Genomic DNA, 27,238 nt, shown 5'->3' on the forward strand with positions numbered 1-27,238 from the left:
TTGAACTCGGAGGCTCCCGTAGCGGGGGAGGGAGAAAGATGGCGGCGTCTGTGCTGGAACGTATGGGTAGGGATTTCTTAGTGGTTTAGGCGCGGTAGAGGGGAGTGGAGGTGGGAGTCTGAATTGACCGCTTGTGTTAATGTTTCAGGTACATTATGGATGCAGAATCTGAGGGGGAAGCTGGCCTTAGGGTAAGTCTTTCACATCGGAGTTTCAGAGGGCTCAAGGCCTCCTTCCCAGTTTGTCAGTTAATTACTGAGCGCGCCAGTGTGCCACCCACGGCATTGAGGCTCCGGGGCTGGGGAAGCCAACGAGATAGGCAGTCTCTGCTTGGTCACTCCGTCATTCCATCGCCGTAGCTCTGAGGGAATCAGGATAACCTGTTTGGGGACATTGTAAATCTCTTCTCTAAATAATCTCTGAACATGGTTACACTCTCTCAACCGTGTGAGCGTCCGACCTTTCCAGTTACCTCTCTGGTTACTTGCTTCCCTGAGCAGGGACTGTGTTGTAGATCACCGCGCTTTACACCGTGTCTGGCATTGTGTTAAACGCTTTATATGCATCATCTCATTCTCATAATATCTTGCATAGTGTAGGTATTGATGGGCCCATTTTTCCGACAAGGAAATTAAAGAGTAAAATGACTTTTCCTGGGGCGCCTGGGTGGCTCAGTGGGTTAAATCCTCTGCCTTCGGCTCAGGTCCTGATCCCAGGGTTCTGGGATCGAGCCCCGCGTCGGGCTCTCTGCTCCGCAGGGAGCCTGCTTCCTCCTCTCTCTCTCTCTCTCTCTCTGCCTGCCTCTCTGCCTACTTGTGATCTCTCTGTCAAATAAATAAAATCTTAAAAAAAAAAAAAAGACTTTTCCTAAGTTTCCCCAAATCACTGGAAGTTTTAAAGCTTTATACTGTATTCTCTAGAGCATTCTTAGACCTCAGGACAAATGCGTTTTTTTAAGGTTAGGGAATGCAGTTAAGTTAGAACTGTCAAGGAGTCTTTATCTGCCACCTTCTCCTCCCTCTTACCCTCTTATGCAGTACAGCTATTGATAGTTGGAGATTGATAATCTGAGTATAAATTATCTGATCGGCGCATTTGTTGGAATTTATTTTGGTTTAGTTCATAGGCTTCCAGGACAGATAAGTTGGGTGTGTATCCACTTTTTAAACTGTATGATTTTGAAAAAGTTACTTCTCTTTTCTAAGTTTTAGTACATACATATGCTAGGAGAGTAATATTAGTACCTATGTCATAGATTTTTTATGAGGATTAAATGAGGTAATGCATATGAAGTGTTTAGTATTGTGTATGGCATGTAACAATCCCATTCTAAATTCTAACTGCCATTACTGTTTTTAATCATTATAAATTGTTACTGAGTTCACATTATATTTAGCTCTGTTTCCAGTTCTTTGGTCAGGAGACCCCGGAGGTGGGCTAAAGAAGAAAATGGGAGGCAGTGCCCCTTAGGATTTGTCTATACTTTGCATTTTTTTAAGATTGTCTCTTATTATTCCATCCTAGCTATGCTAATTTACTTACTTCACCTGAATGTGCTGTTATTTATTTGCTTCTTGGCTTTCATGCTGTGCCTTCACTTCCTGTCTATAATATGAGTTCTAATTATTTAAACCCTGTTCATATGTTTCTTATATAGATAATCTTGGATCTCATTCGAAAGGAAAGAAATTAATCTCTTTTTTTAGCACGTGTGTCTCGAATAGTGGCTTCATGTTATGTTTTTGTGCCCTTTACCAGCTTGTATACCCTGGATAAGTATGAACTTATCGTTTCTCTTTATAGTTCCAGGTTAGGGTCTTGCACAAAGTGAATATTTGGTAATGTTTGTTGGCTTAAACTGTCCTGCACTGACTTACACTTGGCAGCTCTGAGCAAGCAACTTAAGCAGTTTGTCTTCAGTCTTTTTATCTATGTAATACAGGATTTTGCTGGATAATCCCTAAGGCTCTTTTTAGCCCTGACGTTATATACTTTTATGAATCTCTATTCTGGACTTTCTTTTTTTAAATATTTATTTATTTATTTTAGAGAGAGATGGGAGGGGCAGAGGGAGAGGGAGAGTAAATCCCAAGCAGACTGCCCATGGTGCATGGAGCCGGAGGTGGGGCTCGATCTCAGGACCCTGAGATCATGACCTAAGCCTAAATCAAGAGTCAGACACTTCACTGACTGAGCCACCCAGGCTCCCTGAAAATCTGGCTTATTAACCATCCACATGGGTATGACATGATAACAAGAACCTTTTGGAACAGAGAATTCATGCTCCTTAGTCTGCAAAATCCCTTGTCTGCCCCTCCCCACCCCCCTTTTTCCTGTCACTTTAGCTAATAGTGACTTTCACCTGGGGGCAATTTTGCCTCCATCCACTACCTTCAGCCCCGGAGACATTTGGCAATGTCTGGAGACGTTTTTGGTTGTCACAACTCAGGTGGAGGGTGCTATTGTCATTTAGCGGCTAGAAGTGAGGAATTCTGCTAAACATCCTACAAGACATGGGACAGTCCCCACAACAAAGAATGATCTGGCCCACAGTGTAAATATTAGGGAGGTTGAGAAACTTCTGAGTTTGTCATGGTTCAAAGTTGCTGGAATTTCTTTTTTTTTTTTTTTTTTTTTGGTTTGTTTGCTAAACTCTTGTTTCCTTGTTTGATTGTCCTTGACTTTCACAAAATGAAATTATATTGAGTTATGACAATATATGTATCACTTCAGTCCTTTATTTTAGATTCTAACTGAGGCAAGATAGAGAATGTTCTTTTATTTCACTTTCAAGTGTGCGATTAACTTAATATTAGCTGAAGTAAATTGAGAACGAAGAATTTTTTACCTGGTGCATGTAATAACAACATGATATTCTCATGTTGAGCCAGAGGCCAGTATTATCTTCACTTGGGATTTGGGTGTACCTTGTACTAAAGTTCAAAATGAACTTTGAGCAATAGATAGGAAGTATTATTTCTCAAATTGTGACTTTTTAAAAAAATTTTATTTATTTGATAGAGAGAGAGAGAGAGCACGTGGGTGTGAGCTGTTGGTGGGGAGGGTGGCAGGCAGAGGGAGAAGCAGACTTCGTGCCAAGCGGGAAGCCTGATGTGGGACTGGATCCCAGGACCCTGGGGTCATGACCTGAGCTGAAAGCAGACGCTTAAGTGACTGAGCCACCTGGGTGCCCCTCAAATTGTGACTTTAGAAACTCAGATACTGTTTTATCTGAATTCTTAATCCTAAAGTTGGCTTTGTATCTGCTACTTTTCCATGTCTAATGACTATGGGAAGAATTTGAAAAGTGACACTCAAACTGAATCCTTAAATATTGGTAGATGGAAGACATGAGAGTAACAGCAGTAAGGAAGTTCATATGCTAGTCTCATCTACTTTTTTTTTTTTAAATTTTATTCATTTATTTGACAGATAGAGATCACAAGTAGGCAGAGAGGCAGGCAGAGAGAGAGAGAGAGAGAGAGAAGGAAGCAGGCTCCCTGCTGAGCAGAGGACCCTGGGATCTATGACCCAAGCTGAAGGCAGAGGCTTTAACTCACTGAGCCCCCCAGGCACCCTTACCACCTACTTTCTGTTTGAGGTCTGACAGTCTCACCACAGTGTGGAAACCCGTGTGTACACACAGCATGTGTGTACAGGGACTTTGGAGAGTTGGTTCAGGCCTACCTTCCTGAAGCTAAAAGGATTTGAACTTCCCAATAAATGAAAGGATATAATAAATATCAGTAATGATACTTGACTTTCAAAATGAAAGGTAACTAAAAGTTAGTCTTGGATGCCTTTCATTTTTTAAAAAAGGTTTTAACTAGTTTTGATTCTTTAGAATGCCAACAATGATCTAGGGTGCTAGGCAGACTTAAAATTTAATATTTGTTGGAAAAAATTTTACAGAAGGAAATGGATTCCTTCTGTAAATAACTCAGGTTCTCCTTTGTTAATTCCACAAATTTCCTTTTCTTGAGTTCATTTTCTCTAGTGAGTCTTCACGGTATTTCTTACTTAAAAAGGTCTCAAAAGTTGTAGGTTTTGAATTAGGTAGTTAAGTGTTGAATTAAAGATTTTTTATTTACTTTATAATTTCTTCATTTTCTGTTTTAATTTGGTATTCCAACAGTCGATCAGGAGAGAGCTTTTGATTTAATACACTCCTGAATTAAGTGCTGTGTTTGGAGTAATTTTTTTTTTTTTTTAAGATTTTACTTACTTATTCGACAGAGAGAGACCACAAGTAGGCAGAGAGAGGCAGGCAGAGAGAGAGGGGGAAGAATGCTCCCTGCTGAGCAGAGAACCCGATGCGGGGCTTGATCCCAGGACCCCGAGATCATGACCTGAGCTGAAGGCAGAGGCTTAACCCACTGAGCCACCCAGGCGCCCCTGGAGTAATACTTTAATTTAATTTGATTATAGTTGTTTAGTATTCACTTGATAATTCACTTTACGAGCCATTTGAGCCCTGAAAGTATTGTAGGTATTCAGACATCTTTGTCCTTTTTTATTCATAATGTATTTAATTTATTAAGCACCATATTTAATTCATTGAATGTGTATTGATTTGAGTATAAGACACTGTGCTAGATATGATGGATACAGAAAGCACAGGTCTTACCCTAGAGCATTTTTTCAGACTGGTTGGTCTAACAGTGATTTCATTGAAGAAGACTTAAATAGAAGCCAAGGGATTTGTGTTCCTGTAATCTTGTGTCAACCATGAGATTCAAGATAGAATTAAGGTTCAGAGAGCCCCTAGAGATGATGTACTCCAATTCTTCTTGTCATAAAAAACTGGAGGCCCAAAGAGTTGATGAACTTAGTGTACCCCTGAATTACAGCAGCACAGAAGCAAGCAGTCATGATTACAAACTTGAGAAGAAGGTTTGAAATTGTATAATATAAAGTTTATAGTTCACAGTGTTTAGTTTTTTAGAGAACAGGAGAGAGGAACTCTTCAGAGGGTCTGATTTAAAATAAATATTAATCAGTGTTTATCATGTGCTGGACACTCTAGGGTGCAGTACATTAATTATTTATCCACCACCGACAGAATAAAGTGAGCATTATTCTTCTCATTTTAAAAGTAATAACATCGATTTTATTGAGCCCTTTTAAGTGTCAGGTTAAGTATTTTACTTAAAGTATCTTACTTGAGCTCCTTAAGAAGCCTGTGAGGTAATTATGGTTGTTATTCCATTTACCAATGAGAAAACTGAGCTCTGGAAAGTTACGTGACTTCCTTAAGGTCATTTATATCATATTAGAGTTAATATTTAGACTCAGGTTAATTGGAGGGGGAGATGAACCATGAGAGACTATGGACTCTGAAAAACAATCTCAGGGTTTTGAAGAGGAGGGGGGTGGGAGGTTGGGGGAGCCTGGTGGTGGGTATTATGGAGGGCACGTATTGCATGGAGCACTGGGTGTGGTGCATAAGCAATGAAATCTGTTACACTGAAAAGAAATTAAATTAAAAAAAAAAGATTTAGACTCAGGTTTACTTGATTCCACAGTCTCTGTTCTCATCCCTTGGCTTGTAGTTCTGTTTTGTTTTTTTTTTTAGGAAATTCTGCTAACATCATGTATCCTAGTCTTATGCTTTTCAGTTAAAATAGCGAAACCTAAGTGTGGATGGCAAAGGTTTTGTCAAGTATTTTGATGGTACTGATCTTAATATCAGGATGTAAAATGGTGAACTTGAGGTAGAGCAGGAGAAATGAGCTAGGAGGAAAATAGATTTTTTTTTAAAAGATTTTATTTATTTATTTGACAGACCGAGATCACAAGTAGGCAGAGAGAGAGGGGAGGGGAAGCAGGATCCCCACTGAGCAGAGAGCCCGATGTGGGGCTTGATCCCAGGACCCTGAGATCATGACCTGAGCCAAAGGCAGAGGCTTTAACCCACTGAGCCACCCAGGCGCCCCTCCCATCATATTTTGAAACAAATCCCAGACACCATATTATTGAATTCATAAATATTTCACTATGTATCTCATTAAAAAGTATCAAATAGCCAGTTAATGTTCAAATTTCCAATGGTTAAATAACTGTTGTATTTTTAAAATTGCAATCAACATATTGAAATTAGTTGATATTTTAAGTCTCTTAATCAGTAGGTTCTTTATTTAGCTCTTTATTTTTCCCCTTGTAGTTTATTTGTTGGTGAAAGTAGGCTGTTTGTCTTGTAGAATTTGTACAGCCTGGATTTTGCTGAGTGTATGCGTTTCATATTGTTTAACAAGTTCCCTGTCTCTGCATTTCCTGTATTGAATCTAGAAGCTCCATTAATTCAGGTTTGTTTCTTGCAGAAAGACTGCTTTGTGGATGGTGGGTAATGATTTCTTTCCTCAGGAGGCATGTGATGCCAGCTTTATCTATTAATTTCTTAGGGTTTACAAAATACTGTGATTTTTCTTGTCTACTCCACAAAACGGGAATTCCACAGGTTAAGTTAGGAATCTACTGTATGCTTCTTTAAGTCTGTTTTAGGACTGAGCTGGCTTATATTAGAGAGTTGGTATTTTTTGGCCAGTCAGGGCAAGAGATCTTGAGTTAATATCTGTTTATTATTTGACTTATGCTGGTTATCAACTTTTTACTCTTAGCTTTCAGTCAACTAGTTCTTTATGGTATTTTATGTAAAATTGTTCTCTGTTAATGAACATCTAGACTGTTTCCACTTTGATCCTTAAAGAGTTTGGAACAAAATGGAGCTGATGTGGTTCAGGAGATTTGTGGAAAAGACTCTGTCTTTTGTTTTACAGGCTTTTTTCATCTCATAATGTTTTACCCCAATCACATATCCACACAAGTGGGTCTCTGGATATTTCTCGAAAATGGGAAAAGAAGAATAAAATTGTTTATCCTCCACAGTTGCCTGGAGAACCTCGGAGACCAGCAGTAAGTTCGTGGGTAGAAATAATCTCTTGGGTTGCCTGGGTGGCTCAGTCATTTGGGCATCCAGCTCTTGGCTTCAGCTCAGGTCAGTCTCATGGTTGTGGGATTGAGCCCTGCATTAGGCTTCCAGCGTGGTGCAGAGTCTGCTTCAGAGTCTTTCTCCCTTCCCCTCTACCTTCTTCTCCTCGAGTGCACGCCCTTTCTAAAAGAAATGAAATCTTTTTTTTTTTTAAAGAAATTATCTCTTAGAGCACTTACTCTTATGTGGTTGATTTATTGATTTATTGTTCTACGTTAAGAAAAGGAAAAAATACACCACAATTTGTGTGATCATTAGATTGATGCAGAGGACATTCTAGATTTATCTTCTTGGTAGTTTTAAAAGATTGTCTGTGTTTTACTTGTTTGCCGTGACTTAACCTCCTGTTTGGGGGCCTCAACTTTGTAACTAAGTTAATAGCTTGGACATACTGACAGATTTTGACCCTTAAGAGGCTTGCTAATGCATTATTGGTAGTGAACCATGAGGAGTTGGCAAAGATGACTTAAACCCTTGACCATGTTTAAAATTGTATATTTGGTTTTCCAAAGTCTTAAATTTGAATATAGACACACTTAGTTGTGATTTTTTTTGTCTAGTTTGAATTTAATCATTGGATTCCTTTCAGACATACTGAGGTTTTTTTTTTTTTTTTTAAAGATTTTATTTATTTATTTGACAGATGGAGGTCACAAGTAGGCAGAGAAGCAGGCAGAGAGAGGAGGAAGCAGGCTCCCTGCTGAGCAGAGAGCCCGATGTGGGGCTCGATCCCAGGACCCTGGGATCATGACCTGAGCCGAAGGCAGAGGCTTTAACCCACTGAGCCACCCAGGCGCCCCAGAGATACTGAGTTTTCTCTCATTTTTAGCTGCTTGGAATTCTTGTACCCTCTCCAAACTGCTTGTGAGTGCTCTAGTCTGAGATACAAGACTAATTTCTAGCTTGATGTGAATTTGCTGTAGAATACAAAGGTGTCTGTTAAAAAGCTTAAACAAGTAATGATAGCATAAACAAGATGGAAGCATTTGAATCCTTAAGAAAATAAATTGTGCTTCAAAATAGAATAATTAATTAATAACTTATTAATACATTCAGTGGTGTTAATTATAAATCATTCAGTTCAGAAAACATCTTTTAAAGGCCTTTGGGATTTAAGGCTGGTGTATAATCAATATCATCTAAGTAATGTCATTTGCTTAGTTTTTATATGGATTTGACAGCTTGCCTTTCATTAGGATTCAATTGGTAAGTATTGGTCTGAGTTAGTACAGTTTTATGTTTTCTTTTTTTCTTATTTAGAGGAGTTAATTTATTGATTTAAAGAGCTCCCCCCTCATTGGGGGAATAGAGATGCTAATAGTTTAAACAGATAACTTTCTTTCTAACTTTCATATTTTATTTTTCCATCAGAACTTAAAAATTAGATTTGTGACAGAATGTGTGCTGTTAGGTATTGATTCCATTTTATAATTAACCAAAGTTTAGGAAAAGTTACATATTTCTACAAATATAAAATATTTCCTATTATTATTTTTTTAAGGTTTTAGTTTTTGTTTTTGTTTTTTTGAAACAGAGATAGAGAGTACAAGTAGGCAGAGCAGCAGGCAGAGGTAGAGGGAGAAGCAGGCTTTCTGCTGAGCAGGGAGCCCAATGAGGGGCTGGATCCCAGGACCCCGAGACCACGATCTGAGCCGAAGGCAGCTGCCCAACCGACTAAGCCATCCAGGCGCCCCATAAAAAATATTTCTTATTATTAATGAGCTTTCTTTACTTCTTGCTTGAGCTCTTTGAACTTAGATATTAATTGAGAAAGAAATCATAACAACATTTGTCAGGTCCAGAATGTAAAAGCAAAATTTTGTATTTATAGTACTAGTCTTTTTGAATATTAAACTAAATGCACTTCAGGATATATCTCTAGTGGCAAAATTTAGGTAGTTAACAGTAGAGCATAGATTTTTGTTTGTGTGAATAATCCTTTTGGGAACAAACTGACTTTTAGAAAATACTTTAACATTTTCTGACTTTAAATAGTGCTTGTTAAATTGACTTGGTGCATCGCTTATACCTGTTATGATTGAAATATTAATGCCTTTCATTAAATACTAGCTTAATAATGGAGTAGTTTGCATACCTAGCCACATGGTTCTTATACTGTCATTATGTGCAGTGTGACCTTGACAGTCTGCTAACTGCAAACATTTTAAAAATTAGTTTTATCTCTAATTTAGAAGGGGGTCAGACAGGGGTGCCTGGGTGGCTCAGTGATTAAATGTCCAGCTCTTGGTTTCGGCTCAGTTCATGACCTCAGGGATGTGAGATTGAGCCTAGAAGTAGGCTTTGCCCTCAGAGAGTGTCTGCTTAAGATTCTCTCCCCTCCCCCTGCCCCTCTTCATGATTTATCCTCTCTGTCTCATGAATAAATAAAATCTTTGAAAAAAAAATCAGGAGGAGTCAGGTAATATTTATCATTCTAACTCATTCTGATCTTTAGCATTGAAATATACAGTTAAAGTGGAGTGGATCAGGGGTGCCTGGGTGGCTTAGTTGGTTAGGCGTCTGCCTTTGGCTCAGGTCCTGACCCCAGGGTCCTGGAATTGAGCCTGGCATCAGGGTCCCTGTTTGTCGGGGACCTGCTTCTCCCTTTCCCTTTGTCCCTCCCTGCTTATGTTCTTTCTCTCGTTTCTCTCTCAAGTAAATAAATAAAATCTTTAAAAAAGAAGAACAGTGGATCAGTCATGAGTAAATCTATAGCAGTAAGTTAAAATGAATGTCACCAATTTAGGTATATTTTAGGCCATTCCTATTATCTTTAAGATTATTTTCCCAACTTAGCTAGCCCCAATTTCCAAACAATGTAGAATCCCATGTAGACTTTTATCTTACCTGCGGCTTCATCATGGTGAAGAAAATGAGCCAGAGAGAAATTAAATGGCTTTATTCATAATAGTCAGCCCTTGTTAGTTTGGGCTTGGGTTTACTTTTGCAATATCTATGAAGAAAGCTATGTTAAATAAACTAAAAATATAGTGAGCCTATATCAAAACTGTTTGAACAACCCTTTCAGTAGGAGGCATGTTTTTAATTTATGGATTGACATACTGATAGTAAGTCATACTTATAAGTCATGTGACTCCCATAAAGCCCTAGTTTGGATTCTTACTAGGTGATACTTTTTCCCCCCAAAGATTTTATTTATTTATTTGACAGACAGAGATCACAAGTAGGCAGAGAGGCAGGCAGAGAGAGAGGGGGTGTGGGGCTCCATCCCAGGACCCTGAGATCATGACCTGAACTGAAGGCAGAGGCTTTAACCCACTGAGCCACCCAGGTACCCCTAGGTGACACTTTTTTTTTTTTGAGAGAGAGTGTGGGAGTGGGGAGGGTGGGGTGGGAGAAGGGGCAGAGAGAGGAGAGAGAATCTCAAGCAGGCTCCATGCCCAACACAGAGAGCCCCATATGAGGCTCAGTCTCATGACACTGAGATAGTGACCTGAGCTGAAATCACAAATTGGACGATTAACTGACTGAGCCACCCAGGTGCCCCATTAGGTGACACTTTTTTTTTTTTAATCATTGGAGTTATTATATGCTTTTTAAAATTAGTTTCTTTAAAAGTTACTGGTTTAGACATTTCATAATTTAGACTTAATTTTACTTCATTTGAATTACTACCTTGCATATTGTATCCTAACTTTATCTAATTTACTGTATAAGTTGGTTAATAGTGACATTTAACTGGACTTCCTGATCTCCAGCTCTGCCACTTTATTGATTTGCTATGATAGGTTCGTCTGGTTTATCTTTAGAAAATGCCTTTAGACATTGCACCTGCCTAAAGGAAATGTTGAGCTTTTTTGTTTTGAAAGAGTATGATTAGATAACTTTCTTCCTTTTGGGTAAATACTTGATTCCTTTCTTCCCCATGCTCCTGCCAGGAGTACAATATCTTTTTTACAGAATTTGAAGATAATCATATACAGTTCATGTTTGGAGGTAGCCCATCTTGGGAAACCAAGAATTGAAGGGTTTCTACATAAAAGATTTTATTGTGTATATTAATTTTTGCAGGTGAATATTATCAGTCATGACAGTTCTTCTTTCTTCTCCAGTGCTCCCTTGGACACTTTATTGCTGAAAATGTAATTGGGCTGTTGCTACAGTTTTCAGCCTGTCAGCTTCTGTTGCAACTGAAATGAAATCTGCTACATATTAAAAGATGGCCACTGGAGAAACTGCTGTTTCTAAGGCATTTGAAAATTTCTAGCAGGAGTCAGAATGTTAGAAAGTTCTGAGGTCTCCTTTCTATTGTTTGCCATGACAAATGTTTTCTAATTGTTTTAAAGAGGCAATATGGTGTAGTGGAAGGAATGTGGGTTTTATAGTCCTAGGGAAACTTTAAAGATACACTTGTCAGACATTGTGTTAGAGACTTCATATACTTCCTGTATGGCACTTTGACTTGTAGCTTTGTCTCTCACAAACTTTGTGGTCTTAGATAAGTCATTTGATTTTTCTGATTTTTTATTTCTGGTTTTTACTTTGTGAAAGGATTATTATTATTTTAATTTAAATCTAATTAGCCAACATATAGTATATCATTAGTTCTTGATATGCTGTTCAATGATTTTTTTTTTAAAGATGTATTTATTTATTTGAGAGAGAGTAGGAGAGTGAGCGACCAGAGGAGGGAGGAAGAACAGGGAGAGAGAGAATCTCAAGCAGACTTTGCACTGAGTATGGAGCCGAGCATGGGGCTCCATCCCACAACCCTTGAGATCGTGACCTGAGCTGAAACCCAAGAGTCTGATGCTTGAGCCACCCAGGTACCCCTGTGAAAGGATCATAAAGTGTTTTCTCTCCCAACTCTAGAGTCAGATCAAATGAAATAATGGGCCTGAAAAGTACTCTGTTAACTGTAAATTGTATAATCAATGATTGATTAAAAAAATGAAATGGGATATACTTACCACTCTAAATAGAAGATAATAAAAACTGGCATTTACTAGGATCTTACCAGGTACTAGGCACTGCAAAATGCTTTCTTTGCATAGATTATTTTCTTTAATTCTCAGTATATTTTTATGAGGTTGGTACTATTATCTTCATTTCAAGGAAGAGGAAACTTAGGCAGAGAGGTTAAAGAGCTTGGGTTCTGTAGCCAGTAGATGAGAGAATTAGAATTTAGACCCAGGCCGTCTGATTCTAGGACCTGTGCTCTTGACCAAATACCTCAGTGTCCTGTGAAACCAGTTATTTTGTCCATTTCACCATATTCTCTTATTTTCCCCACTGATAGGAAACTCTTTTTCTTGTACCTTTTCTTTTGTTCTTTTATCTAGCTTAATGTTTTCGTTTAGATCTTTTATTATTCCTCTGGATAGAAATGTTGCAAATATTGGCACAAAGTAGCCATTTTGTGGCTTCTATCACTGCCTTAATGATCTTTTTAACATAGTGAGACTTGGGAAAAATACAACTTAGTGTTTTTATTTCTTGTGACAGCATTTTCATTAGGCATAAAATTTAAAGCTTTATTAACAGTGTATGTTACTGTTATTTTGATAAATTTGCTAACTTTTCTTTTTTTTCTTCTCCCTATTTGCAAGGAAATCTACCATTGTCGAAGGCAAATAAAATACAGCAAAGATAAGATGTGGTATTTGGCAAAATTGGTAAGCCAAAATGACATTACCATATAATACTTAAGAAAAGAAGCTATGAATTCTCCCCCAGGATTTAAAAAACTGAAAAAATTTGTCCTGATTTCTCCCAAAAGTGAGGAATATAATTACATGTTTAAACAGTTGGTAGGTAATCCACAAATGATTGCTCAGAGATGAGTGATTTTGCTTAATTTTTACCTTTCTTCTGAGAAACCGAATCACGTTGGATACATAGATATTTAGCCCAAAAGCGTCAGGAATCTGTAAGCTAAGAGAATCTAGGAAGCAAGCTCATTTATCTTAAAAGTTGATTCAACCTATTTCAAAACCATTGCTTTTTAAGATTTTTCCTGGGAGGATAAAATTAATCTGTGAGAGAAGACAAAGCCCCAGATAAATAAAATATACTTATCCCATAGAAGAAGATGACTTTCACACCTAATGTGGTGCTCGCCACTCTGTGATTTCTGTTATGTCTGCTCTCTCAATATTACTAAAACATTTATAATCGAGGTGTTATGGTTAAAATATTTGTTTGATTTTTGACTTAACGAGGGTGGCATCCCTTCTCAAACTTGTTTTCTTCTTCTCTGCCTACATTTTGTTAGCTATTTTTATTTTAATTTTTAAAATGGTGCCCCCTCCACTTTTATTGAGATATAATTGACATATAACTAGTTAACTATTCTTAGAAGTTGTTTGTATTATGTAAGGCTTTTCTTCTCATTGCAAAGGGAGATTTGATTTTGTAAACTAATTCATCTTTTCTTGTCTGTTACTCTTTAATTCTAGATACGAGGAATGTCCATTGACCAGGCTTTGGCTCAACTAGAATTCAGTGACAAAAAGGGGGCCCAAATAATTAAAGAGGTAAATGTGGGGAAGGAGTGCATAGCTGTCTTGCTGGTGTTAGTAAGCTTAGCCTAAATCCTGAATTCCTTGGTATAAATGCATAGTTCATATAATACAGATTCAGGGCACTCAGTTTTATTAGTGTCCTTGTACCTTAGGAATGTTGTACCTTAAATACTTTTTTTTTTTTCTGGAGATGCTTTTATTTGCACCAGACATTTATTCATTTTTTCCTGTATCTGTATGATAAATCTTTGTTTTAGTGATTTGGGACTTGATAGATTTTTTTAGAAGATTGATTTTTTGTTTGTTTTGGCCAGTTCCGTAACTGAGAGCTTATGATTTTATATGTAATTGGATGGAAAGAGCACTTTCTGGGACTCAGGAGACCTAGTCTTGTCTTTTCTGTGACAGTTTGTAATGTGATTATGGGCAAAGCATTTAACCTGTCTGGTTCTGTTTTTCTTATTTGTAAACTGGGTGGAATTGGATTAAAAGATTTCTGAAGACCCTTCCACCTCTGAATGTAGCTGAATGTAGCTGAATCAGTTTGTGCAAATGTGCTAATTGCATTTGTGCTGACTCATTTTAGACACGTGGCATTTGTTGGTTTGTTTTTGTTGAGATTTATCAGTCATGTTGATTTTTTCCAAGAACCAGTTACTGGTTTCTTTGATCTGTTCTATTATTTTTTTAGTTTCTGTATCATTTGTTTCTGCTCTAATTTCTATTATCCCCTTCCTTCTGTTGGCTTTAGTCACTGTTTGTTCTTTTTCTAACTCCTTTAGGTATAAGGTTAAGTTGTTTATTTGGGATTTTTCTTGCTTCTTGAGGTAGGCCTATATTGCTATATACTTTCCTCTGAAGACTGCTTTTGCTGCATCCCATAGTTTTTGGACTGTTGTGTGTTCATTTTCATTTCTCTCCCTGTGTTTTTTAAATTTCTTCTTTGATTTCCTGATTGACCCATTCATTGTTTAGTAGCATGTTGTTTAACCTCCACATATTTTTGGTCTTTCCAAATCTTTTCTTGTGGTTGACCTCTAGTTTCATAATGTTATAGTCTTTAGAAAAGGTGCATGGTATGATTTCAGTCTTTTTACATTTGTTGAGACCTGTCTTGTGACCTCATATATGCTCTATTCTGGAGAATTTTCCATGTGCACTTGGAAAGAATGTATATTTTGCTGCTTTAAGATGGAGTGTTCAGAATATACCTCTGAAGTCCCTCTATTCTAGTGTGTCATCCAAAACTGTTTTTCCTTGTTGATTTTCTATTTAAATGATCTATCCATTGGTGTAATAGGGCTGTTAAAGTCTCCTAGTATTATTGTATTATTATCCATTGGTTCCTTTATGTTTGTTATTAATTGTTTTGTGTGTTTGGGTGCTCCCATATTCAGTCCATAAATATTTACAATTGTTATATCTTCTTGTTGGATGGATTATGATTATATAATGCCTTTGTTTGTCTCTTTTTATAGTCTTTGTTTTAAAGTCCAGTTTGTCCAATAGAAGAATTGCTACTCTGGCTTTCTTTTGAAATTCATTTGTGTGATAAATGTTTGTCCACTCCTCATTTTCTTTTTCTTTTCTTTAAAAGATTTTACTTATTTGACAGAAGAGAGATCACAAGTAGGAAGAGAGGCAGGCAGAGAGAGGCGGGGAAGCAGGCTTCCCGCTGAGCAGAGAGCCTGATGGAGGGCTCGATCCCAGGACCCTGAGATCATAACCTGAGCCGAAGGTAGAGGCTTAACCCACAGAGCCACCCAGGTGCCCCCACCCTTCACTTTCAACTGCAGATGTTTTTAGGACTAAAATGGGTCTCTTGTAGGCAGCATATAAATAGGATTTTTTTTTAATCCATTCAGACACCCTGTCTTTGATTGGAGCTTTTAGTCCATTTACATTCAAAGTAATAATTGATTCTTTTAAAGTAATTATTGATAGATGTGTATTTATTGCTATTTTATTACTTGTTTTGTTGTTGTTTCTGGAGATTTTCTCTGATCCTTTCTTGTCTTTGTTACTTCTGATCTTTCCTTTGCACTCAAAGAGTCCCCTTTACAACTTTTTGCAGGGCTGGTTTAGTGGTCACGAACTCCTTTAGTTTTTGTTTGTCTGGGAACCTATCTCTCCTATTTTGAATGATACCCTTGCTGGATAGGGTATTCTTGGCTAAAGATTTTTCTTACGCAGCACATTGAATATATCATGTCATTCTCTTCTGGCCCGCTAAGTTTCTGTTGAGATCTTCAGCTAACCTTATGGGTTTTCCCATGTAGGTTAAGGGCTTCTTTTGTCTCGCTGCTTTTGACATTTTTTTCTTTATCACTATATTTTGTGAATTAAATTATAATAAGTGTTGGTGTTGGCCACCTTTTGTTGATTTTCATGGGAGTTCTCTGTGTCTCCCAGATCTGGATGTCTGTTTCCTTCTCCAGATAAAGGAGGTTTTCTGCTGTCATTTCTTGAAGTAAATTTTCTTCCCCCTCTTTTTTCTTTTCTCCTGGGACTTCTACAATGTGAATGTTATTATTTTCGATGAAGTTACCGAGTTCCCTAAGTTTGTTCTCATGTCCCGTAATTATTCTTTTTTTCTTTTGTTCAGGTTCATTATTTTCCATTGTTTTGTCTTCTAGGTCACTAATTCATTTCTCTGATTTTTCCAGCCTGCTGTTCATTGCATCAAGCCTGTTTCCAATCTCCTTTATTGCATTCTTCATCTCTGATTTTTTTTTTTTAACTCTTATCTCTGTGCTACAGGTCTCATTGATGTCTTCCATTCTTTTCTCAAGTGCAGTGAGTGTCCTTATGATCATTGCTTTAAATTCTTTGTCAGGCATGTTACTTATATTTGTTTTGCTTAGATCTCTGGCTATGGCTTTATCTATTATCTAGTTCTTTCATTTGGAATAAATTCCTCCATCTTGAATTCTGTTTAATTCTCTTGTTTCTTATGTGTTAGAAAAGCTAGTTATGTCTCCTGTTCCTGAAAGTAATGACTTTATGAAGAAGAGATGAAGTAGTGCCCATGGCCTGGTGCTTCAGGGAGTGTCTTTGGTGTGTGCTTTGTGCCTTCTTCTGTTGTGCTCTGGCTGTCCTATCCTTTGGGTCATCTGCAGAGGTTCTCCTTGCCTGTTGTGGGCAGTGTTTGGTCCCTTGCCTGAATGTGGCAAGTTTTAACTAGATGTTCTCTGGTCTGCTTGTGAAATGAGACGTGTCACCATCTCTACTGGAACTAAGTCCCTGCAAAACAGGGAGACATGATGTAGTCAGGGGTTTGTACTGGTCTTCTGGGGGAGGGGCTTGCCCCACTGGGTCTGAGGCAAGCTTCACTGAGAGGGGCAGTCCCACCAGATCACAGGGGGTTGAGTCTTGGTGGAGGCAAATTAGGCAGTCATTGTTGGTGCTTAGTGCTTCCCTGAGGTGGTTCTGATTTTATCCTGAGGGTTGGGGAGGGAAAATGACAGATTTTTTGTTTGTTCCTTTGTTCACAGATTTTTCTGTGAATGCTGCCTCTCAGGGAAGTGCTCTGAGAAAAGTGAATAATCTCCCCACTGTGTGCCCCGGGTGCTCTTCAGATCACTATTTCCATGATGTCTTCCCCTGGGTTGTTTACCTGCCTTCTCTCCAGGGGTGGTACAGTACCTTCTGGGGTCTATTCCCAGCCAACCCTGATGACCATTAAAAGTATAGGCATTAAGCCCCACTGTTTGTAAGAACTCACAAAATTCAGCCCCTCTTGTTTTCCAAGCCAGTGGCTGTGGGGAAACATTCTTGTGCATTCCCATGTACTCTTCTCTCACTCTTATTTGCAACAATGGCTCCCTCTCCTCTGCAGCACCTGTAATCCATTTCTCCCCTAAACCATGTCCCTGCATTTCCTACGTTCCTCAATGTGGATACATGGCGTTTTTATTTCAAAATGCTGGGTTGAGGACATCTGGGGATATCAGCAGTATTTTCTCCATATCAGTTAGTTCTCACTTAAAATGAGATCTTTTTAGTTTAGTAGTTCAACAGTTGAGATCGATTGGTTCAGACTTCAAGAGGTTCCGTTGTAATGCCTATATTTAATTTAGTTCAGAAAGCAATGACTAAGTATTTTTTTGTGTGTGTACTCAGCTTTGTATTGTATTCTTTATCTTTAAATGAGTGAAAGATCTAGGTTTTGCTTTTTTTTAAAGATTTATGTATTTATTTATTTGAGAGAGAGAGAGAGAGAAATAGAGCGCTTGCGTACATGAGCGAACAAGGGGAGTGGCAGAGGGAGAAAGAATCCCAAGCAGACTCTGCTGAGCATGGAGTCTGCAGAGGGCTCGATCTCACGACCCTGAGATCATGACCTAAGCTGAGATCAAGAGTTGTTGCCTAACCAGCTAAGCCACCCAGGCACCCCATGGTTTCTGTTATTTTTAAAAATGTGCTCTGGATGGGGTGCCTGGGTGGCTCAGTGGGTTAAGCCTCTGTCTTCGGCTCAGGTCATGATCTCAGGGTCCTAGGATGGAGCCCCGCATCTGGCTCTGCTCAGCAGAGAGCTTGCTTCCCCCTCTCTCTCTGCCTGCCTCTCTGCCTACTTGTGATTTCTCTGTCAAATAAAATCTTCAAAAAAAAAAAATGTGTTCTGGAGCAGGTTAACTTAATTAAAAATATCTAGATGTAAATTTAATAATTCTTAAAATTTTCAAGTATGATTTTCTCTACTTGTTTGATGTTTAATGGTTATTTTGGATCCAAAGTTTAAGAATTTTCCATATGATTTAGCTCTTAAGCTTCTTGAACTTTTTGACAATCTCTGACTCAGAGGCATAATGCTTATCACCAACAGTACTGCTACCAGTGCTGCTGTTTCCTCCTTTCCAGCTCATACATTCCATTGTACACTTAGCAGGATGGACCGTGTTGCCTGCATTTGCATTTCTTGTCTGAAGAAGGAAAGCTCAGTGTATCCCTTCTCCTTAGTACTGTTATCATTTAATATTCTTTTTTTAAAATTGGCTATAAAACAGAGGCATGTGATTAGCGGTCATATTATAGAGATAACAGTAAGAAATGAGAAATTTAATTCCATTTTAGTTCAGGGTCAGCCATATCAATGCCTGTCTTTTCTTTGTTTAAGGTTCTCTTAGAAGCACAAGATATGGCAGTGAGAGACCACAATGTGGAATTCAGATCCAATTTATATATAGGTAAGATGTTTAATATTCTTAGCATTGGGAAATGTCTTCCAATAGTGATGCTGAGTTCATTATCTAACAATAGTCTTTGATACCTAACTACTTAGGACTGGGTTTGCCAGTGAAAATTGCTGGTAATAGCTTATTCTTCTGCCTTCAGCATGCTAATGTTAGTCTGTTATAAATGGTAATAACCTCACTGCTTTATTGTTACCTGTCCTGTAATGTGAATGAGACCATGAAACCTATTGCCAATAATTACTTAATAATGGGTACCAAGATGATGGTACATGGAGTGGTCCTTTAATCATGATAAAACGAAGAAGGAACAGAACTATTTATTTATTTATTTATTTAAAAGATTTTTATTTATTTATTTGGGTGAGAGAGGAAGAGCAGAGAGAGAGAGCAGAGGGGGAGAGTAAGAGGAAGAAGCAGACTTCCCGCTGAGCAGAGTCTGACCTGGGACTCCATCCCAGGACCCTGAGGTCACGACGTGAGCGGAAGGCAGACACTAAACGACTGAGCCACCCAGGCACCCCAGAGTGATTTTTTAAAAAAATAAATTCTTTGTCAATCCTGAAGGAGGTAAATAAAGAGTCACAGGTGGATTTTAAAGAGTATTTATTTATGATGGGCCAAGCCAGGTGCCTAATCCATAAAGGTGTCCCATAATTTAACCTTCCAATCAGCAGAATGGGAAATCTGTTGAATTGTAAAACCCAAGGCTCAGATGATCCAGATGTCTTTGGTTTCCTTTGTTACTACATTCTGAAGCATTATCTCAGGTTTTGTGTACTTGTTCCATATCAAATTAAATTAATGTAAGTGAAAATGCTTTGGGAAGCATGATGCACCATACAAATGTGAGGGATTTTTTTGTCGCATACCTTCGTACAGCTCTTTCTAGAAAGAGATGAACGCTTATTACAAAGCTTATTACAAAGCTCCCTTGCCCCCCTCTCAGCACCAGAGTAAAGCGAAGCGGTGGGTGGAGTTGCTGTTTTCCTCTCACTTCAGCAGCAATTACTCCTAACCTCAGCAATTTTGTAATCAAACAGTGATGTTGATGTCGAAGCAAAATTTTCGCAGTCTGCCAAACCTATGTGTAAGGAGAACTGAAGATATTTTAAATTGAAGATAGGGGTTACTGCTACTCTCCAACTAGAGGAGAAAAGGCTGAATCATTATGGGAAAAATTAGTTGTGCATTATGATTTTTTAACAATTAGGGTAAAAACAAATCATCTAATTTTCTACTTTGTTGCAATTCCACCTTACTGGAGATGTTTATTCTGGTGAAGTTAAAATCTTAACCTCAGCTCACCTGGAATTGATGCTGGCAAGCACAGCTATCCTGAAATTCAAATGAGTTCTGATTTTCAATTGAAACATCTTATTTTACAGCTGACTGTTGTATGACTGATGATATTCTGATACATGAATAGATACAGAGAGAATCAAAATGGCATCTCAGAAGCTGCAGGGCCATAGTAGTTACTCATACGCTTTTTCAGCATGAATAAATAATGCAGGGCGGGCCCAGAATCACTGGAAGAGATGAAATGGATGAAGAGCGAGACCATTTGCTTAGAACCTCTTGGTGACCTTTCCTGCTTTATGACTGCATATCAAATCCGACTTAATTACTTTTACTCATTGCCATAGGAATATGGTCTTCTTAGCTGACAGACAGACTTTGTAATGGAACTCAGATACAAATGAAATAGAATTTGTCTTTAAATCCTTTTCAGTAATTTTAGTAAAGTGAGAAAAAGTGAGGAGCTTAATCTTGTCTTCCCAAATGGAGCAAAGTCCACAGAAGTAAACTTAACCATTCCTACACGAATGGGCATTTAATTCATCCGTCTCCTTGTGCACATTTCTACTGAAAAATCTCTACTGTACCTGTGCCCTTTTTTCATCTAGTTTTGTGTAAAAATCTCTTCTCGAGTAGGGCTGATAAATTTTGATTTGTCTTATGATTGTAAAAACTCATTTGCTAAGTATTTTGCTGCCTAATCCTTTTATGAAGGTAAAAGAGAGGAGTGCCCTTAGGAAGATGAAGTATCTTACCGTGACGTGTCAGACATTTTATCTTTGGTTTTGTCAAACTTTCCTCATAAGAATCATGTGAGGTTCTTAGTAAAAAAAAATACAGATTCCCAGGACCCACCGCAGACCCACTGGGTCTGAAACCTCAGGGGAGAGGCTTGGAGAGCTATTTGTTGAATAAAAATCCCAGTGATTTGTACCTATAAAATACAAGAAAATGATTTTTCTCATCGTATTCTTGGAAAAGGCCTAGACATTTCATTCTATGGATAAATGTCTTTTAGAGTTTTGAAAGACTAGTCACTTGTTGGCTACAATTTCAGCTCAGCAGTGGCTCCTCAGTCTCTTGACATAAGTAAGTATAGGCATTTTAAGGGAAGTGCTTTTTTGGTAGTGTGTGTTCTCATTATATGGTAATTCCTTCAGATGCCTGTCATCAGTCTAAAGCTAATACCTGGTGTAGCATAACCACAGATTTTGAAAATTCATTTCCTTTTCAAACTTAAAATGATGACTAATGGCACTGTGAACCGACCTTAACAAGTGGACATGGACTAATAAAATGTCACTGCTTAGTGATTCATAGCATCTAAAGTGATTTACTTTAGGGAAAGTGATTGACTGACTTTGTAAATCAGTCTTCTGGGCGAAGAGTGATGAAGGGGGAAGAGGGTTTCCAATTTTAAAATGTCAAGATTCACATTTACCTAAATACTAGTATATAGGAAATATTGACAGTATTTTAAATATTCTTGATACCTATGGGGCATCATCTTTAGGTGAGCATCATCTTGGGCATAATTTTTTTTTTTAAGATTTCATTTATTTATTTGAGAGAGATTGAGTGAAAAAGAGCACAAGCAGGGGGAGTGGGAGAATGAGAAGCAGCCTCTCTGCTGAGCAGGGAGTTGGCATAATCTTTAGGCTGTTCCCATTTCTGAGGTGTCTTAATGTTTTTTTCTCTGATTCAGAAAGTTTTTGAGTACCTTCCACGTGCATACTGTCCATACAGTTAGGTGATGGTCTATCTTATTAAAGCAACTTAAGACATTTAGTTCATATAGTTTTGTTCTTTGTAATGCACACTGAGTGTTATTTGTTCTTTGACAGTAGTAGTCCTTTGGAAGGATCTATAAATTGCGTTTCTGAGTAGGAACAAGTGATACATGTCACTAGTACTGTGTGTACTTGGAAAACTTTGAAACTTTATTTTAGAATTTGAGCAAGTTTATCAGATAGCTATACTGAAAAAATATTAATTAGCAGAGGTTGTAATTTCAAAATCATTTCTATTCCTTGTTGCATATGAACTTTAGGGGAAATACAAAAGACATACAGAAGTTTGGTTGAAGAAGTGACTTTCACAGATTAGCCATGAACATTCAGATAAGGTAGCATATGGTTTGAGACCAAAAAGAGTAATATAGGTAAATAGTGGGAGTAGAGAAGAGGAGGTCAGTGTCGGTTAGAAAAGTGATGGTAATTTTCTAGAAGAGTTTAGCTTTGGAAGATAAGTGTTTGGGCATCTGAAAGAGAAAGATGTTCAGAGTGGAATAAGCACAGGAGCTAAAGCACATAGGTTGGAATGAGCCGTGATTGTGTGGTCCAGTGAGTAGAATAGTTGAAGGAGGCAGAGGGTTGACCTTGAGTAGATAAAACTGAAAGGTGGATTGGGCCTAGATCCAGAGGGCTGAGCATGGCAGGCTGTGGAATTTGGTTCACATGATAGTGAAGAGGATGCACAGAAAGTTTTGGGGTAGGAGATTTACGTTACTAAGGCAGTGCTTTAAGACTTTTAACTCTAAAACAGTGGTTTTTAAATTGTGCTGTGGGCAAGGGTGCAGCCCAGGGTGGAGCCTGGCACCCGGCAGGAACTTAGAAAAATTTGGTGAGTGAATGAATGGCACAGTTTTGGATCTCTCCCTACTCGTGTTTTGGTTAGAACAGAGCCACAGCACGGTGGGCTTCTATTTATTGTTTCATTTTCATTGAAATGGTTCTATATAAATGCACTTAAACTCCTCACATACAGAATTAGTAAAAGAGACTGGAGGAGGGTAGACCAGAAACCAATTTGCAATCTATACTCCTAAGTCCTGATTTCATTCTGACCTCATGGTGGCTGTGTTGCATATTACCATTACAGTGTATTAAAGAATCCTGGTGGTTCAGAAGAATTGATGCTTTTGTTCTGGCATAAGAAAATGTGGCATTATGTGCTCCAAGATAAGCACATGGTATTTTATGGCTTTAGGATGAAATCATGACTGGCAATTAGCAGTTATTGATGATTGCTCTTACGTATTTGGGGGAGATGGAAAATGGTGGTTAACACAGACCCTGGTAGACCGATCATTGTGCTTGGATAGGTTATGTAGTACTGCATAGTTAGCTAATTCAGATACTGTTTTCACTGGAGTAGTGTTCCTTTTCCTCAGGCTATTTGGAAATGGGGCTCAAATTGAGTAGAGTTGCAATTTTGGATAGAAGCAGCGATTGTGTTTGTAAAATGCCTTTTAGAGGATTTCTACACTTTTTCTAGTTTCATTGTGCTTATTTGTGGGTTTCCTCCTGACAGGTGGATCCAGAGGAACTAATGGTACTTCATTCTAAAGTGATTTGTGTAATTTGGCTTTTTCTTTGGTAATTCCTCAAACACATTTCTTTAGTGCCCAGTGATGAAGTTGGTGTAAGGACAGTAGCTCTTTCCTTATCTCACAGAGGCCCTAGGCAATTTTCTTAACCACTCTCATCCTTAGTTTTCTCTCTGGCCAAGCTAGGATGGTTCTGTCGAATCCCATTTTATGAGAGGACTGTAGTTAGAGGGTTATCAAGCGTATACTTTGACACCGTCCCTGTATTTATAAAGTTATTTCACAGTAAGAATATAAGAATGGTGAGTATTGAAGTGGATTAATTTGATATGTCTTCTATAGGTTTTGGCTTTTTAAAAGGCTTTATTAACTCAAGGAGTTACTGACTGAATAAATTCAGAAAATAGCAGAAGATGGATATTCCTCTGATTCACTGTGGGTGAAAACTGGTGAACAGATTTCTTCTTAACTAGTATTTGAAAATTTTTTTTTAATTTTACAGGGTCAGACATTGATGTGCAGAATTGGGGAGGGGAGATGAGGGAGCAGTTGTGATGTGGGAGTTCCTAAAACTGGCTATAAATCAGAGTTACTGGGGGAAGAGGATTGGTGTTTGTTCAAATGTAATTTCCAAGGTACACCCCAAATACAGTAAATTAGAATCTTCAGAGATGGGGTCTCAGCAGCTGCATTTAAAATATGTTTCATAGGTTAGTCTGATGTAGCCAGAGGACCAGCATTTGGGAACTTTTGGTTCCAGGGGCCTTCTCACCATAGTTGGAATGAAATAAAAACTCCTTACCTCAGCTTTTAGGGCTCTTGGTAACCTTGTCTTCACCACTGATTTCTTTCCCCTGTTTGTACCACTCTTTGCCTTGTTTACTGTGCTTCGGCAGGCTGGTATTTTTTCTGTTTCTAAAACAAGTCAGCACACCAGTTAGAATGGCTAAAATTAGTCGGGAAACGACAGATGTTGGCAAGGATGCAGAGAAAGGGGAACCCTCTTACACTGCTGGTGGGAATGCAAACTGGTGCAGCCACTCTGGAAAACAGTATGGAGTAGTTTGTCAAAAAGCTAAAAATAGGGGCGCCTGGGTGGCTCAGTGGATTAAAGCCTCTGCCTTCAGCTCAGGTCATGATCCCAGGGTCCTGGGATCGAGCCCCACATCGGGCTCTCTGCTCAATGGCGAGCCTGCTTCCCCCCTCTCACTCTGCCTGCCTCTCTGCCTACTTGTGATCTCTCTCTGTCAAATAAATAAATAAAATCTTTAAAACAAAACAAAAAAAAAGCTAAAAATAGAGCTACTCTAGACCCAGCAGTTGCACTACCATGTATTTATCCAGAGAATACAAAGATAGGGATTTGAAGGGGCATCTGCACCCCAGTGTTACAGCAGCAGTGTTGACAACAGTCAAACTATGGAAATATCCCAGATGTCCATCAACAAATGAATGGATAAAGAAAAAAAAAATATATATATACATATATACAATGGCATTTTTATTCAGCTATCAAAAATGAAATCTTACCATTTGCAATGACATGGATGGAACTAGAGGGTATTGTGCTAAGCAAAATGAGTCAGAGAAAGACAAGTATCACATGATTTCATTCTTATGTGGAATTTAAGAAACAAAACAGAGGAACATAGAAGAAGGAAAGGAAGAATAAGATGAAAACAGAGAGGGAGACAGCCATGAGAAACTCTTAACTATAGGGAACAAACTGAGGGTTGCCAGAGAGGAGGTGGGTGGAGGGATGGGGTAATGGGGAGATGGGCATTAAGGAGCGCACGTGATGTAATGCACACTGAGTGTTATACGCAAATGATGAATCACTGAATTCTGCCTCTAAAACTAATAATACACTATATGTTAATTAAATCAAATTTAAATAAAACATAAAACAAGCCAAGCACATTAGATATTAGATATTAAATAAAAAATAAAACAAGTCCACCATTGCATCTTTGCATTTGCTTTTCCCTCTACCTGGAATACCATGCCCATAGATATTTGGATGGATTTTGGTCTTAGTTAGATTGAATGTCTCTTCCTCAGAGATGCTTCCTTTTTTTTTTTTTTTTTTTTAAAAATTTTTTTTTTTTTTTTGACAGGGATCACAAGTAGGCAGAGAGGCAGGCGGGTGGGGGGCGGGGTAAGCAGGCTCTCTGCTGAGCAGAGAGCCCGATGCGGGGCTCGATCCCAGGACCTTGAGACCATGACCTGAGGCGAAGGCAGAGGCTTAACCCACTGAGCCACCCAGGCACCCTCTCAGAGATGCTTCTTGACACCCACTAGTCTGATGTTGCCTCCAGCACCCCATCAGTCTCTCTCACATCACTGTTTAAATATTTTTTTTTTTTTAATTTATTTATGACGGAGAGAGAGCGAGAGAGGGAACACAAGCACAGGGAAGCTGGAGAGGGAGAAGCAGGCTCCCTGCTGAGCCCAGTGGGGCTCAAGCCCAGGGCAGTGGGATCATGACCTGAGCTGAAGGCAGACACTTAAGTACCGAGCCACCTAAGTGCCCCTCCCACATCACTGTTTAATTCATTGTACTTGTCACTAACGGGAATGATCATGTTTATTTTCTTTCTCCTCTAGAATGTACACTGCGTGGAGGCAAGGCCCTGGCTAGTCTTGTTCACTCTTTTCTCTCCACACCTAGAATAGAGGCTGGTCCTTAATAAGCACTTCAGAGATACTTGTTTTGAGACCGATCTGCTCTCATCAGCCAGTGAACTGATAGAGTCTTAGAATCCAGTCGAGGAATGGACAGATATTGCTCAGGTGATGAGCTATAGTCTTGGGGATGCAGTCATTTCCTGTAACTCTCTCTGTCTTCCCTGTCTAGCTGAGTCGACGTCAGGGCGAGGCCAGTACCTGAAACGTATCCGATACCATGGCAGAGGTCGCTTTGGGATCATGGAGAAGGTTTTTTGCCATTATTTTGTGAAGTTGGTGGAAGGTTCCCCACCTCCACGTGAGGCACCGAAGACGGCAGTCACCCACGCCAAAGAGTATATTCAGGAGCTCCGCAACCGGACAATTATTCACACTCTGTGATGGGCTTTCAGACTCCGCAGTGTACCTATTTTGCCATTTATTTCTTATAAACCAGAAATTAAAGACAAATGCTTTTTATGGTTTGTACTGAGTTAGTGCAATATGAAGTATAATTGCTAATTTTATATGAATATTTATAAGGATTTGCCCGTCCCTTTTGAACCTTTGGGTATATTTATGCATTTGCAACTTGGAAGGAGAAATCAGCTTTAAACAGTATAATTCAGAAGGCTTTTTTGAGTACCTTTGGAAGGGGATGTAAACTTGCCACCTGCAGGTGGCAGTTTAGATACTGGCCTTGAGTAGAATGTTGCAGAGTAAGAAAGCTTGTCCTTGTTTCCTTTGATTTTTTTCTTGAGATTGGGGAGGAGGTGGTGGAGGTGAGCATAGATACATGTATTTTAGGGTATTCTGTAGTTGCATTTTTGCTTTCACTGTTGGCATAGGCCAGTGGGTGAGGCATATTTTCACCTTGGAATTACAGAAATTTATTAGATACATTAATCTAGAACTCCAAGAACCCTTTAACTGAGAAAGTTGTCTTCTAGTTAAATAAAGACTGTGTTCATGTCTCCTTCCAACAATGCTTTCTATTGCTTGGATATCTTGTTCTGTATTGATTTTATTTTTCAGAGTGAATTTAATTACTGAGAGAATTGAACCAGTCTGAGGGTTGCATTCTAAAATAAGACAGTAGGTGGCACTTACTTACCTCTTATTAACAAAATTGTTAGTATTAGAGTGAGTGTTCCCCGCTTGCTGGCTCTCATTGATAAAGTGTTTTCACTGACAAGAAGCGTTTGGTCCACAGCCCTAGTCCAGGGTTACTCAAACTTTGGTATACAGAGGAAGAACCTGGGGTACTTTGCTTGTT

The 27,238-nt window shown here is 38.6% G+C and overlaps 1 protein-coding gene across 2 annotated transcripts; it reads left to right on the plus strand.

Moving 5' to 3' along the window:
- MRPL22 (mitochondrial ribosomal protein L22) lies at nucleotides 1-26,493 on the plus strand. 2 transcript variants are annotated; one of them, XM_032851646.1, is made up of 7 exons: nucleotides 1-66; nucleotides 149-191; nucleotides 6,777-6,912; nucleotides 12,559-12,624; nucleotides 13,408-13,485; nucleotides 18,590-18,659; nucleotides 26,153-26,493. In XM_032851646.1, exons 1-7 carry the CDS (start codon nucleotides 39-41, stop codon nucleotides 26,362-26,364), a joined length of 633 nt encoding a protein of 210 aa, XP_032707537.1. In that variant the 5' UTR covers nucleotides 1-38; the 3' UTR covers nucleotides 26,365-26,493. The 2 variants fall into 2 exon arrangements, with proteins under 2 accessions (XP_032707537.1, XP_032707538.1); XM_032851647.1 differs by lacking the exon at nucleotides 6,777-6,912 and having other exon boundaries at nucleotides 4-66.
- Nucleotides 26,494-27,238: the final 745 nt, after the last annotated feature.

This window comes from Lontra canadensis, unplaced genomic scaffold (genome assembly GCF_010015895.1).
Source record: "Lontra canadensis isolate GAN:19392208 unplaced genomic scaffold, GSC_riverotter_1.0 scaffold5, whole genome shotgun sequence".
NCBI classification, from domain to species: Eukaryota; Metazoa; Chordata; class Mammalia; order Carnivora; family Mustelidae; genus Lontra; species Lontra canadensis.